At 33.2% G+C, this 13,598-nt stretch overlaps 3 protein-coding genes across 4 annotated transcripts; all 3 read right to left on the reverse strand.

The window, feature by feature from the left end:
- Nucleotides 1-1,301: 1,301 nt before the first annotated feature.
- On the reverse strand, nt 1,302-4,665 carry LOC107917114 (gamma-glutamyl hydrolase 2). Of its 2 annotated transcripts, XM_016846499.2 has the most exons (4): nt 4,068-4,665; nt 3,397-3,483; nt 3,120-3,209; nt 1,302-1,607 (listed from the first exon to the last, which is right to left on the reverse strand). In XM_016846499.2, exons 1-4 carry the CDS (start codon nt 4,506-4,508, stop codon nt 1,515-1,517), a joined length of 711 nt encoding a protein of 236 aa, XP_016701988.2. In that variant the 5' UTR covers nt 4,509-4,665; the 3' UTR covers nt 1,302-1,514. The 2 variants fall into 2 exon arrangements, with proteins under 2 accessions (XP_016701988.2, XP_016701987.2); XM_016846498.2 differs by lacking the exon at nt 1,302-1,607 and having other exon boundaries at nt 2,908-3,209.
- Nucleotides 4,666-8,916: 4,251 nt separating this feature from the next.
- On the reverse strand, nt 8,917-10,187 carry LOC107917219 (receptor kinase-like protein Xa21). Its single transcript, XM_016846593.2, has 2 exons — nt 9,542-10,187; nt 8,917-9,297 (listed from the first exon to the last, which is right to left on the reverse strand). Exons 1-2 carry the CDS (start codon nt 10,113-10,115, stop codon nt 8,948-8,950), a joined length of 924 nt encoding a protein of 307 aa, XP_016702082.2. The 5' UTR covers nt 10,116-10,187; the 3' UTR covers nt 8,917-8,947.
- Nucleotides 10,188-10,228: 41 nt separating this feature from the next.
- LOC121206416 (receptor-like protein 12) lies at nt 10,229-10,981 on the reverse strand. Its single transcript, XM_041077343.1, has one exon. It carries the CDS (start codon nt 10,979-10,981, stop codon nt 10,229-10,231), a length of 753 nt encoding a protein of 250 aa, XP_040933277.1.
- Between the last annotated feature and the right edge of the window lie 2,617 nt (nt 10,982-13,598).

Here is a 13,598-nt window from a genome sequence, read left to right on the forward strand (position 1 = left end):
ATAATTGAGAATGATTATACGGTTGATACTAGTTTTTTTAAACTTCGTTTAATACATAATTTATGCAAGCAAGACTGACAACTTAAATTTTGGCATGTCTCACGAGAGCATAATAGACCAATGGATTGCATGACCAAAGTTGTTCCTAATGAACTTAACAGATTATCAAAATTTGAAAACCCAGTTGATCATGCTCAATTTTTGCTTGAAGAAAATGCTCACCGAACAATGATTAATATAGAATCCTATCAGTCTTATTATAGCTAATTTTTTAAACTTGTTCCTTCAAAAAAGAAGTTCGCAAAATTTAGATACAACTGTTACTAAACTTTATAGGAAAACAAAACATCTGTATAAATATTTATCAAAGACATTGCTAGAAAGCAAAGCTCATATTTATTTTAGTCAAATTAACAACTGCCTCGTCATCGAACTCGTTCCATATACTTCAGTACTTTGATCTTCTTTAACTTTATAACAATCTCTTTCATATGAAGCTTCTCATTTGGTAACTCTACACAATATTCTAAGCCAACTTCCAAAATGGATAAGGCACAATCCTTGACTTTTAAATGTTCCCTTCCAATGTTGTTCAACAACTTGGGATCTATAACTTGATTTAGCGAAGATGATATGGACTCTATCACCAAACTGTTCAAGCTTCTTCCTCCTACAAACATATCATCTATGGGCTTTTTTCTTGTGATGATTTCCATCAAAAGAATACCAAAACTATACACAATTCCTTCGGTTCCATATTCTGTGTATGAATTTCAAACAACATTATAAGCATTCAAAGATATCTTGATAATGAAAAATTCCTATAAAATATCTGAAAGATTATATGCTTGCTTGTTATAACTAAATTGGGATTTAATCTAGTTGCTTCTTTAAAAAGTCACATTCAATGTGTTTGAAACTCAAATGTTAACAGATACCATATGCTACACTTACATTGAAAATGGAAAAATAAACATGGAGTTTGATTAGAAGTATCATCTGATGCCATATATCCAAATGTTGCCATTGTCATGGTTTGTATCATTGAAACATCTTCACATAAGAGTTTGGCGATGCCAAAATCACTCAAATGCGCAACCATATCTCCATCTAATAAAACGTTGTTGGGTTTTAAATCACACTGAACCACGGGTGTTGCATTACCATGATGGAGATATTCCAATGCAGATGCAACATCTATCATTATGTTCAACCTTTGTAGGATATCTAAATATTGGTTGTTGGAATATAACCATTTATCAAGAGTCCCATTAGGCATGAACTCAAGCACCAAGGCTTTGAAATTAAGATCATTCGAGCAACTGCTTATTACTTTGACAAAATTTCTGTGACGAGTGTTAAGGAGAACATCACATTCAACATCAAAGCTCTTAAAAGCTCCTTCTAACTCTAACTTGAAGACCTTTACCGCAATTACCATCCCATCCTGGAGAGTCTCTTGGAATACTGAACCATAACTTCCATTACCAAGCAACCTACTATCATTGAATCCGTCAGTAGCTTGACGAAGCTCGTGGTATGAAAACCGTCTCCACGTTCCTAAAGGTATCATGTCTTCTTGAGTTGGTAATTTGTCTTTCCTCCTCCTGTTTTGCAAGATAATGATTATCAGAGCCACAACCAAAATTGTGGAGGCAATTGGCGGAGCTACATATATTATGAGTTTCAGCTTAGTTTTTGCCTTGGAATTTCTAATAGGTCTAGTTTTGCAGTTTGGAATATGGAAGTCGAGTTGCACCACACAAGGCTTCATTACCCTTAAATGATTCAATTGTGTAGTTTTCAAATGGTCCTCATTCAGGAATTTCTCCTTCAAGTCCATTAAAAGAGACATTGAAATATTTGAGATAACGGAGTTTCTCTAAGGATTTGGGAATCTCTCTAGATAAAATATTTCTTGACAAGTCCAAGAATTCCAAACTCAATAATTCATCAAAAGACTCAAGAATAGAACCCATGATTCTATTATTGGATAAGGAAAAATGAGTGAGGTCCTTAGATCTACAACTCCAGTTGGGATATCACATGAGAACTGATTGTTCGACAAATCCAAACTAGTCAAAACTTTTCATTTTCCAATGTCAATTGACAGTGGACCACTCAAAGAATTTGAAGACAAGTATAGGATGAGGAGATAGTTAAGCCTTGTCAACGTGTAAGGTATTGAGGAAGAAAATATATTAGAGTCTAGAAATAGGTTCCTTAATGAAGTGAGATCACCTAAGCAAGCAGGTATTGGTCCAGACAATTGGTTATTGGTCAAGAACAAGAAAGCCAATTTGTCTAGATGACATAACTCAAATGGGATGGATTCCTGTAACTTATTGTCCTCAAGAGAAAGACTTTGCAACTCTTCCAATCCTCCAATTGTAGTAGGAATCCGTCCTCTCAATTTATTGCCTCCTAGCTCAATATTTATCAAGTGAATTAAGTTTCCAATTTCACTGGGGATGCTACCCCTGATGTTGCATGAATAAGCAGAGAACTCGGCAAGAGAACTTAAGAGATTTCCTACCACTCTTGGAAGTTCACCACTAGTAAATGGGTTGGCACTGAAAAGTAAGTTCTCCAAGCCTTTACAGTTTGTCAAAGAAAAGAGAAAGCTCATTCCCGCGGAAGTTAAATTATTATTCACCAGGGTTGAGAAACTTTAAATTTCTTAGATTGCCCAGATTATCACGAATGGACCTTGAAAAGTGATTATTAGACATGTCAATATTAGTAAGCCGAGAGGCATTGGAAATATAGATTGGGATCGAGCCGACAAGGTTATTGCTACCAAGATATAATTCCTCCATGGTTGGAAGGAAAAGGCCCATGTTTGATGGAAGATGGTCAGAGAGTTGCCATTATTTAGCCATGTTAGGCCAACAGTAATCTCTCACAAATGGAAATTATAGGGTTCCTTAAATCAAGAATTAAAAACGTTTCATTTTGTCATTTTGCCATGACGCATGAATGAATATTAGTAGAGAAAGTCCACAATAGTGAACAAAATTTAAATACATCAAGAAAAGCCACATAAACATAAATTGTTTTTCTTTTTTTTTTAAAAGGGAAACAGATAAAAAAAATGTCGGATAATGTGAGGTGCTTACTTCGCTGATAATCATTGTTAAAAGTTCAAAACCCAAACAAACGGCATATAACGGGAAATGATCTCCCCTTTCGGTCTTCTCTATAACTTTCTGCAAAAAACACAGAATAATAATTTTACGTGCAACCCAAGGAAATTGGAAATATAAAAACATTTGAAGCATAAGTTGAAGAAACAATAGATTTGCCTGCTAACACCAATCTCTTGCCTAGATTTTTGTCTTAGTTTCATGTGAATTTCACAAAATCAAGAAACAAACAAATATAAATATAAATTACCTTGAAAATCCTTTTAGCAATATCATAATACAAGCCGTATTTAGACCACCCTCCTGTAAAAAGCACGCCATTAACCAATTCAAGCTTCTGCAATACGAAGGTGGAGAAGAGACTTAGCAAGGTGACAGGCTTTTGGCAAAGGAAGGCAACAACTATGCTAAAGCAGGTATCATAGCATCATAAAACTGTCTAATCGTAGCAAATCAAAGCAAGGAAATGAAAGGCATATGCATATGCAATCAACCAAGCAATCAAAATATCATTTCAAATATTAAGGTACTAAAGAATATCCACAAAAATGCAACTAGGCTAAAATTCGATCCTTTGCATAGACAGTAAGGAGATTGCAACAACTGGTAGTATCCTAAGTTTATGATTTAACAAAAACGAGAGAATTTTTGTGTACATTTAATAAAGAGGAAAAACTTATTATGAAACAAAATATTAAAAATTCACAGTATCAAATTTTACCTAACAAAAGGAAAAGATTTTTCATGACCAGATAAGTTATTTAAAATTCTAAATCAGGATTTTTTCTGTCCAAAAATAGATTTACCAAAAAAAATAGACAGTCTATTTTTTTTATCCGAATTTAAAAAAACACACACACCCCCAAATATTCAAAGTCAAATTCAGCATTTATACAAGGAAATGAACATTATGATTATTACCTGGAAAAGAATCTTTTCCGGCTCATTATAAATAAGAGGAATGACTCGAGCCCCAGCCGCTTCCACGAACTTCACGTACGACGCAGCTATGTAGGAAGCGTTAGTATCATTGTTCAGCCTCCCCGACGCGGCGTCTCCCGGATGACTCAGTATCCCAATCACAGGCCGATAATATAGCTTCGGGTCAGCATTCGCGCAACTCGAAAAGGAAATTAGTGAATCATCGGCCGAGCCGTCGCCGCGTTGACTCGGGAGGAGGAGTCCAGTTGAGGTTTGAGCTTTAGCAAGGGAGAGTTCTTTGGTGAGGCAGAGGAGCATGGGGACAAAAAAGTAATTCCACATGTCCGGAGAGGAGGAGGAGGAACAAGAAGAGGAAGGGGAAGGCACGGTGTCGTTTGCAGGATCGGAGGATGAAGGGTTAGAGCCAAACAAGGAGGGCATTTTGGAGAACTGACATATAAACAGAACGAAAGAAAAACAAAGGAAAAGTTAAAAATTGAAATCAAGTCCTTAAAAAATTTGGAAGGAAACTGTGCAGCTGAAAAATAAAATTGTTGGTAATTACAATCAATTTCATCTAATAATACATTTATTATTTATTATAAAACAACTCAAAATTTGCCGCGTAATATAATATTTGTCACTTAAACTAGTCTTTTTTTACTAATTTGGTAATTAATTTTTTTTGTCTAATTTATTATCTAAAATTGACATTTTTTTCTTAATTCGGTATTTAAACTTAATATTTTTCTTAATTTAGTACTTAATCTTTTTTTTTTCTATTTGGTATCCGAATTTGATTCTTTTTTTTAATTCGGTATCTAATCTAATTTTTTTGTTCAATTTGGTACATGGACTTGTAAAATGTTTTACAATATACTAACAATGTTATACTTTTACAAGTTTATAAAAATAATTAATGTATGATCGACATGTGGTAGATAACATGATATTTTTTTAAAAAAGTTTAAATTACTTTTCATTTTATTTATTTATTTTACTAATTTAAAAATAATGGATTTCTTTTATTTTGGGTTTTTAAAACTCTTGTTTTCTTGTTCAATATTAATTCATTAAGCATAATTTAATGCCTAATTTTACTAATACTGACGATTTTTTTGTAGCACAGCACAAAATTTAACACTATTAGTGTTTTGGGTAAATTGTATAACATTTAATAAGTTTAGGTTCCAAATTAGAAAAAGTGACAAATTCAAGTACCAATTTAGGCAAAAAAAATTAAATACCAAATTAAAAAAAAATCAAATTGAGATACACAATTAGAAGTTACTTTCTTTTTCATACTTTCATAGTTAGTGTTTTGTTTTTTTTAATATTTATCTTTTTAAATATTTTATTATATCTCTATAATATCATTTGTGAACTTTTACCATAATTATAAAATCTAAAAATTTAGTAATAATTTACAAAAGATTTTCTCATTATTTATTAGACTTATTTTTGAACAGACTTATTTATTAAACTTAATTAAATAATAAGTTGTCTAATATTTTTTAGCTAGGTATCTAATTTTTTTAACCAAATATTTGAAGTACCATTATGGACCGCATGTAGTATTTTTAATTATAAAAAAAATTATATTTAATATTATATTTCCTCTCTCCTCATATTCATATTCTTCCATTCCTATTCCTTCATTTTCATCCCTTTTCTCATTCATCTTCATTCATGCAGGTTGAAGGTTTTCTTTTTCTCGTTAAGCAAATGACATGAAATTTGGGTTTTTATTTTGATGGAGGAGAACCGTTTCTGGGTTGAAAACTGTGAATTTTTGGACTTCTAAACTTAAAAAACCTATGGCTACGTTTTGACATTACCATTTGTGGAGGAGGTGTTGAAGCAAAAATCTTTTATAAAAAAATGATAGGGACTTTGATATTATTCAAATGAGTCGTTATTTTTTTTAATTGTAAAAAAAAAAGAAAATTGTGTTAATCTTTTTAAACATCGTTTAATATATGATTTATGTAAAAAAGACTAACAACTTAAGTTTAGATATGTCTCACAAAAACATAATAGACTAATAGATTGCATGGCCAAAGTTGTTCCTAGTGATTTTCATCTGTTTCTCTAAACTTTTCTTTAAGAACCCTTGTTCTTTTTGGTTAGAGGAACTACTCCCAAGTTCGAACCATTATCAACTCATCCAGCTTTTAGGTCTTCTAAAGTATCCTTTACAATAGCCAGGCCCATATCCCTTACATCCTTCAAAGCCTTTTCCAATCCTTTATCCGCTTCAACTGCCGTTCCCTTTTTCAATCCTTTGGAAACATGCTCTGACTTAGTCTCATTGATTACCAATTCCAATATTTGCTGACATTCATTAATATTGTTCCCGTTTTCAATATCGGTATCCATTAATTCTCCAGACTCGACGTTTTCTCTTCCCTCCAAAGGAACCTCCGGCCTTGATTGCGCCACCGATTTAGATTCCAAAATGCTATCTTCTTCAATCTTCTTCCATCTAGCCTTACAGATAAAATTGTCATCTTTCATCTCTGTCAGACCCCTTTCCCTAACTCTGATCGGGAAGAAATCATCACCAACAACCAAGCTACTAATTCATCTACCATGTTCGATTGAGTTAAAGATATCAGTAGCTCTATTTTTTCGAAATTATGGACTTTTGTTAAATTTTCACTAATAGACACCAACTTCCCCCATAACCCAGCAACTCGACTAAATGTTTCATAGTTCCAACAATGCAATGGAACTCCTGATACTTCGATCCAAGTCAGCCTCTCCTTTATCTTCAAATTCTCCGACCATGGCTCAATTTTAATGAAAAATTCTTTCAAATATGACCATTCAGTTTACCTTAACAGATCCATCAGTTCTTCATCCGGTATTTCAACCAAAAATGTCTCCCTTGAATCCTTCTAACAATTATTTCCCCAAGACCAAATTTTGCTATTCGATCATTGAGACTTTTTGAGTCACATACCGAATTCGATTCGCACACCAGACATTTCTGTAATTTCCATAACATTTCATCCTCAACATGACTTTGCACTATTCTTTTCTCAGTATTCATAACTCCTGCATTTTTTTCGAGACTTTCTTCATTCTTAGCATCATGAACAGTCAGGAAAATGAAACAGTTAGAGGTGACTTTTGGGAGTCAAACTTGGAATTAGAAGAAGAACTGAACCAGATGATTCTTCGCAGGAAAAAAAAAAGAAAGGCTTGAACAAGAAGATACGGTCAATGCATGAAATTCAAAACAGTTTCTTAATGTCCAAGGAGAGAAAGAAGAGAGACAGAGGCCTGAATAAGGAAAAAGGAAGGAAGTATCGTAAGGATAATGAGAGGGTTGTAAATTTATCCCTTTCAGATTCAGATTTAAGTAACAGAATGAGGGTACTTCTTAGGGAAGCGAATAATACTTGGGCAATTGGAAAGAAATTGGGGTTCAGTGTGTAAAGTGATGAAGAAGATGTCATCGAAGAAATTATGAGAGCAGAGCTTCAGTAACTTTGTTTTTGAAGTTTCTGCAAGACAGGTGATCTGGCTACAGAGGTAAAATCGGGAGTAGTAAAATCGTTCAGTATTTGGGGTGTGTTAAGGAAGGTGATTTAGGAGATATTTGGTTTTTATGGTGCATCAAAGGAGGTTCAAGACTGTAAAATTTATGTAATGTCGATTGAATAGAGAGTATATCTGGTAAATGTAATGGATGATTGTACAGTAATTTGGAAGTTTCAGAGCTGTCAAGAAGAGTGTTAGGGATTGATTTGTCAAAGCTACTTTGGGATGTTTCATGGAATGGTAAGTGTTATCTTGTTGTGGGATTCATAAGGATTTTTTTTGTTTGGAAAAATTATAAAGAGGAGATCTGTGAAAATTTAAAAGAAAAAGGGGTTTTAATGTTGTAAAGTGGGTTATTTTTATATGTATAATGCTCGATATGATGGTGTTTTTGTTTTGCTAGAGACTTTTTTGGTGATTTTGTCTGAATAGGTGGTGGATTGTCTTAGTTATTTCAAAGTTGATGATTCATTTTCCTTGGTATTTCTTCTTGGATGTTTTATGTTCAATATTTGTGGATTTGCTGACGAGGATTGAGGTGGAGTTAGCCGGTGATTTGTTGTGTGGGTGGAGGATCAAGGTGGACTCGTGTATTGTTTAAGATATTTCTTCTTGGGTTGGTTTCAATTCAATATAGCAGGGGCTGGTTGGAGTGTGTTTATGGCTTGTGGAGGAGGGTGGTGGGTAGTTAAGGGGATGGTTTCGGTTTATTTTCTGGATGGTGGTACAGAGGAGGTCCTGGAAAGGATGATTCTACTGGCAATTATAATGGTTGCAGTGAAGGTTTGATCTGATTCTGAAGGGGAGTTGTTCGTGATTTTTGAAGGATGCTGTGGCAAGAGGATGAGTGTCAATTTGATGTCACTTATCATGGTAAAATTGGAATAGCGGTTGACTTGGCTAATGCAGATTTGAAGCTTGTTGTTAACTTTTTATTTTATTTTATTCTGTTGTTGCGTTCTATTTTGGCTTGATTGGCTGCTGTTTTATCTTATTTGATCTGGTATGGGTTGGGTGATTCCAGCTCTTTTTATTGTAATCAATTGACTGAGAAAAAAAAAACAGTTATTAACTTTTAAATACCCAACTGATCATCCTCAATCTTTGTTTAAAGAAAATACTCATCGAACAATAATTAATATAGATTCCCATTATCTTTATTATAGCTAATTCTTCTTTTTTTTTAAAAAAAAATCACAATGCAAAAATAACTATTAATAAACTTCATAGGAAACAAAGCATATGTATACATATTTATCAAAGACATTGCTAGAAAACAAAGTTTGTGCTTAATTATTTTAGTCAAATTAACAACTACCTCTTCATCGAACTCATTCCATATCCCTTAATAACTTCACTTTGATCTTCTTTAACTTTGAAACAATCTCTTTCATATGAAAACTCTCATTTGGTAACTCTACACAACATTCTAAGCTAAGTTGCAAAATGGACAAGGCACAATTCTTGACTTTTAAATGTTCCCTTCCAATGGTGCTCAACAACTTGGGATCTACAACTTGATTTAGCGAAGATGATATCGATTCTATCACCCAACTCTTCAAGCTTCTTTCTCCTGCAAACGTTTCATCTGTGGGCTTTTTTCTTGTGATGATTTCCATCAAAAGAATACCAAAGCTATACACATCACCTTTTGTCGAAACAATTCCTTCGACTCCATATTCTGTGTATGAATTTCAAACAACATTATGAATATTCAAAGATATATTGATAACGAAAAATTTCTATAAAATATCTGAAACATTATATGCTTGCCTGTTATAAAAGATATCTAGTTGCTTCTCAAAAAAGTCACATTCAATATTTGAAACTCAAATGTTATCAGATATGATCCCTTTTTTTTATGCAAATGCTACACTTACATTAGAAATGGAAAAATAAACATGGAGTTTGATTAAAAGTATCACCTGGTGCCATATATCCAAATCTTGCCATTGTCATGGTTTGTCTCATTGAAACCTCTTCACATAAGAGTTTCGCGATGCCAAAATCACTCAAATGCGCAACCATATCTTCATCTAATAGAACATTGTTGGGTTTTAAATCACAGTGAACCACGGGTGTTGCATTGCCGTGATGGAGATATTCCAATGCAGATGCAACATCTATCACTATGTTCAACCTTTGTAGGATATCCAAATATTGGTTGCTGGAATACAACCATTTATCAAGACTCCCATTAGGCATGAACTCAAGCACCAAGGCTTTGAAATTAAGATCATTAGAGCAACTGCTTATTACTTTGACTAAATTTCTGTGACGAGTGTTGCGGAGAACATCACATTCAACATCAAAGCTCTTAAAAGCTCCTTCTAACTCTAACTTGAAGACTTTTACATCAATTATTGTCCCATCCGGGAGAGCCCCTTGGAATACTGAACCGTAACTTCGTTTACCAAGCAACCTGCTATCATTGAATCCATCAGTAGCTTGACGAAGCTCATGGTATGAAAACCGTCTCCACGTTCCTAAAGGTATCATGTCTTTTTGAGTTGGCAATTTGTCATTCCTCCTCCTGTTTTGCAAGATAATGATTATCAGAGCCACAACCAAAATTGTGGAGGCAATTGGCAGAGCTATATATATTATGAGCTTCAACTTAGTTTTTGCCTTGGAATTTCTAAGAGGTCTAGTTTTGCAGTTTGGAACATGAAGTCGAGCTGCACCACACAAGCCTTTAGTCCCCTAAATGATTCAATTGAGTAGTTTCCAAATGATCCTCCTTCAGGAATTTCTCCTTCAAGCCTATTAAAAGAGACATTGAAATATTTGAGATAACGAAGTTTCTCTAAGGATTTGGGAATCTCTCCAGATAGATTATTTCTTGACATGTCCAAGAATTCCAAACTCAACAATTCATCAAAAGACTCAGGAATAGAACCCATGATTCTATTATTGGATAAGGAAAAATGAGTGAGGTCCTTGAGATCTGCAACTCCAGTTGGGACATCACCTGAGAACTGATTGTTTGACAAATCCAAAGTAGTCAAAACTTTCCATTTTCCAATGTCAATTGGCAGTGGACCACTTAGAGAATTTGAAGACAAGTATAGGATGAGGAGATAGTTAAGCCTTGTCAACGTGGAAGGTATTGAGGAGAACATATTAGAGTCTAGAAATAGTTTCCTTAATGAAGTGAGATCACCTAAGCAAGCAGGTATTGGTCCAGACATTTTGTTATTGGTCAAGAACAAGAAAGCCAGTTTGGTTAGATGACATAACTCAGATGGGATGGATCCTTCCAACATATTGTTTTCAAGAGAAAGACTTTGCAAGTTTTCCAATCCAACAATTGTAGTAGGAATCTGTCCTATCAATTTATTGCCTCTTAGCTCAATGTCTATCATGTAACACCCCTAACCCGTCTCCGTCGCCGAATCAGGGTTACGAGGTATTACGAAACCAAGCTCACATAAACATAACTTTAATATCTAATTCCAAATGCAAGTCCAATTCATGAACATATATAATCAAATTCAAGCATGGAAACTAAACTCTTTTCACATTGCTATTTACACAATAGGATTCAAAACTAACCAAAACATTATCAAGCCTATACATGCCATAAGATCGAGTTCAAATATTTAACAAAATACCAAAAGAAGTCGATAGTGTGATGGACTGTGCTGATGATCCCCGAGCTCGTAACGCGTCTCCAAATCTATAAAAACGAATGAACGAAAGCAAACGAAGTAAGCTTTTATAGCTTAGTAAGTCTCCAGCATAACTAAATGTATAATTATAAACACATAATTATTATAACCTTTTTAATCTATTCTACTGAAATTTCAACTAACACAACCAACTAACATTCATACATTATTCTACTCAGACCATTTCATTTATAGTCAGATATGTATACCTGTCGGATGAATTCAGTTTAATATATATATTATACAAAACAACATTACAATTGAATGTATACCACCGAGCATATATATACATATTATATACATATCAAACCGATTGTATATGTACACTCATGGTAAGTTCTAAATCAATTCAAATCTAACACAAATATATATACATCAATCACATCTTATATTTGTTTGTATATAAATATACTCATTATGAATTTATACCTGAATACCTAGGTAACACATACATTCGAAATACACACATATATATATATCTCAAATGCATACATGATTAATTATCAAACACATAGGCTCAACATATATATGTTTAACTACCACATATCACCATATGCATTTATAAATTCAGCAATCACATATATCTAATGTACATATGTATTCATCGATTTCATATAATCACAAATCATAGATATATCCATTGCATATTCTAACACAATTTAAACAGATTCACCGGCAATTTGCCTGCTAGGCTTAAAGCCTGATTCAGTACACCGGCACTTAGCCTGCTAGACATATAGTCTGAAATGTATCACCGGCATTAAGCCTGCTAGACATATAGTCTGAAATGTATCACCGGCATTAAGCCTGCTAGACTTAAAGTCTGAAATGTATCACCGGCATTAAGCCTGCTAGACTTAAAGTCTGAATTACTTCACCGGCATTAAGCCTGCTAGACGTAACGTCTGTATTACATTCAATCACTTTATAATAATTCAAACTAACAATTTCATATCTTCACTACCATTCAAAAACTTTTACGTGAATATACATACAAAATCGAAACTTTCACATACGTATATAATTCCATACCAAATTTCGATTCAAGAATTTATACATGTGCATTTATACATATTCGAATCTACCATATGAATGTATAATTTCATACTCAATTTCAAAACAAAAACTTGTACATATATAAATGCACAATCAATCCTCGCATACTTATATAATGACATAACTAAATTCAATACACAACACATACATGTATATTTGCATGCTTATTCGACTTTATATATATATACATACTTATATAATCATTCAAACCATATATATATATATACCTATATCTTATACATACCTTTGATTAATCCAATAATTTATACAAGATCATACTTGTATATTCGAACATGTTATATACAATATCTATAGTCCAAAGTTTATTCAACTATTATACTTTAAATTATAGCTCAATCATAAGATAAAATTAGTATGCATGTATAAATATTAACTTAATAACTTTTAGTTGCTAATAGACTTACCTCGGATATCAGCAAACACGATCGACTATTCGATTACCTTCGACTTCCCCCGATCCAAATTCGTTTTCTTCGTTCCTTGATCTAAACATAGTCAAATTTAACCTTTTTATTCATCAAAACATTCATTTGAGTCCAACAATACATAAATGGGAAAATTACCATTTTGCCCCTAACATTTTGCACTTTTTGCAATTTAGTCCTTTTTGCACAAAACACAAAATACACAAAATTTGCCCATAACACACAAGGGCCGAATATTCATGGTTCTCATACAAGTCCACACATTGCATTTATTTCACATTTTAGTCCCTCAAAAATTTATTTTCACAATTTAGCCCTAAATACTCAAATTCATCAAAAATCCCAAGACAAAACATGTTAATCTAAGACATATCTTCCATTATTCATCATCAAACATCACAAAACACAAATATTCATCAATGGCATAACTCAAAATATTCATTAAAATTAGAAATTCAAGCATGGGTCGGGTAGTATTCAAAGCAACGATCTCAAAAACGTAAAAATTATCAAAAACCGAAACCAAAGCATACCTTAATTTTGCTATGAAAGTGCCGAAACTTAAGAAACCATGGATGGTTTCTTCCTTTCCAATATTCGGCTAACAAAGATGAACATATTCATCTTTTTATGACTTATTTTAGTTATAATATTATAATTTACTTAATGACTAAATTAACCTTAATTAAATAAATTATAAATTACATAACTTAAGGGCAATGTTGGCATATACCACCCACTAACTAAATCTTGGTCTAATTACATCTTTAGACCTCCCACTTAAAAAGACAACTACAAATAGGTGCTTT

The sequence above is a fragment of the Gossypium hirsutum genome, chromosome A01, assembly GCF_007990345.1.
Source record: "Gossypium hirsutum isolate 1008001.06 chromosome A01, Gossypium_hirsutum_v2.1, whole genome shotgun sequence".
Taxonomy (NCBI): Eukaryota; Viridiplantae; Streptophyta; class Magnoliopsida; order Malvales; family Malvaceae; genus Gossypium; species Gossypium hirsutum.

What these genes read in the sequence shown, in the direction of transcription:
- LOC107917114 (XM_016846498.2), bottom strand. Translation starts at nt 4,508, where the DNA reads ATGCCCTCCTTGTTTGGCTCTAACCCTTCATCCTCCGATCCTGCAAAC. An exon ending in CGGAAAAGATTCTTTTCCAG is followed by an intron (nt 3,484 to 4,067) that starts GTAATAATCATA and finishes TTCGTATTGCAG; the next exon opens with AAGCTTGAATTGGTTAATGG. An exon ending in TTGCTAAAAGGATTTTCAAG is followed by an intron (nt 3,210 to 3,396) that starts GTAATTTATATT and finishes TGTTTTTTGCAG; the next exon opens with AAAGTTATAGAGAAGACCGA.
- LOC107917219 (XM_016846593.2), bottom strand. Translation starts at nt 10,115, where the DNA reads ATGATACCTTTAGGAACGTGGAGACGGTTTTCATACCATGAGCTTCGT. An exon ending in ATTTGGATATATGGCACCAG is followed by an intron (nt 9,298 to 9,541) that starts GTGATACTTTTA and finishes ATTCATACACAG; the next exon opens with AATATGGAGTCGAAGGAATT.
- LOC121206416 (XM_041077343.1), bottom strand. Translation starts at nt 10,981, where the DNA reads ATGATAGACATTGAGCTAAGAGGCAATAAATTGATAGGACAGATTCCT.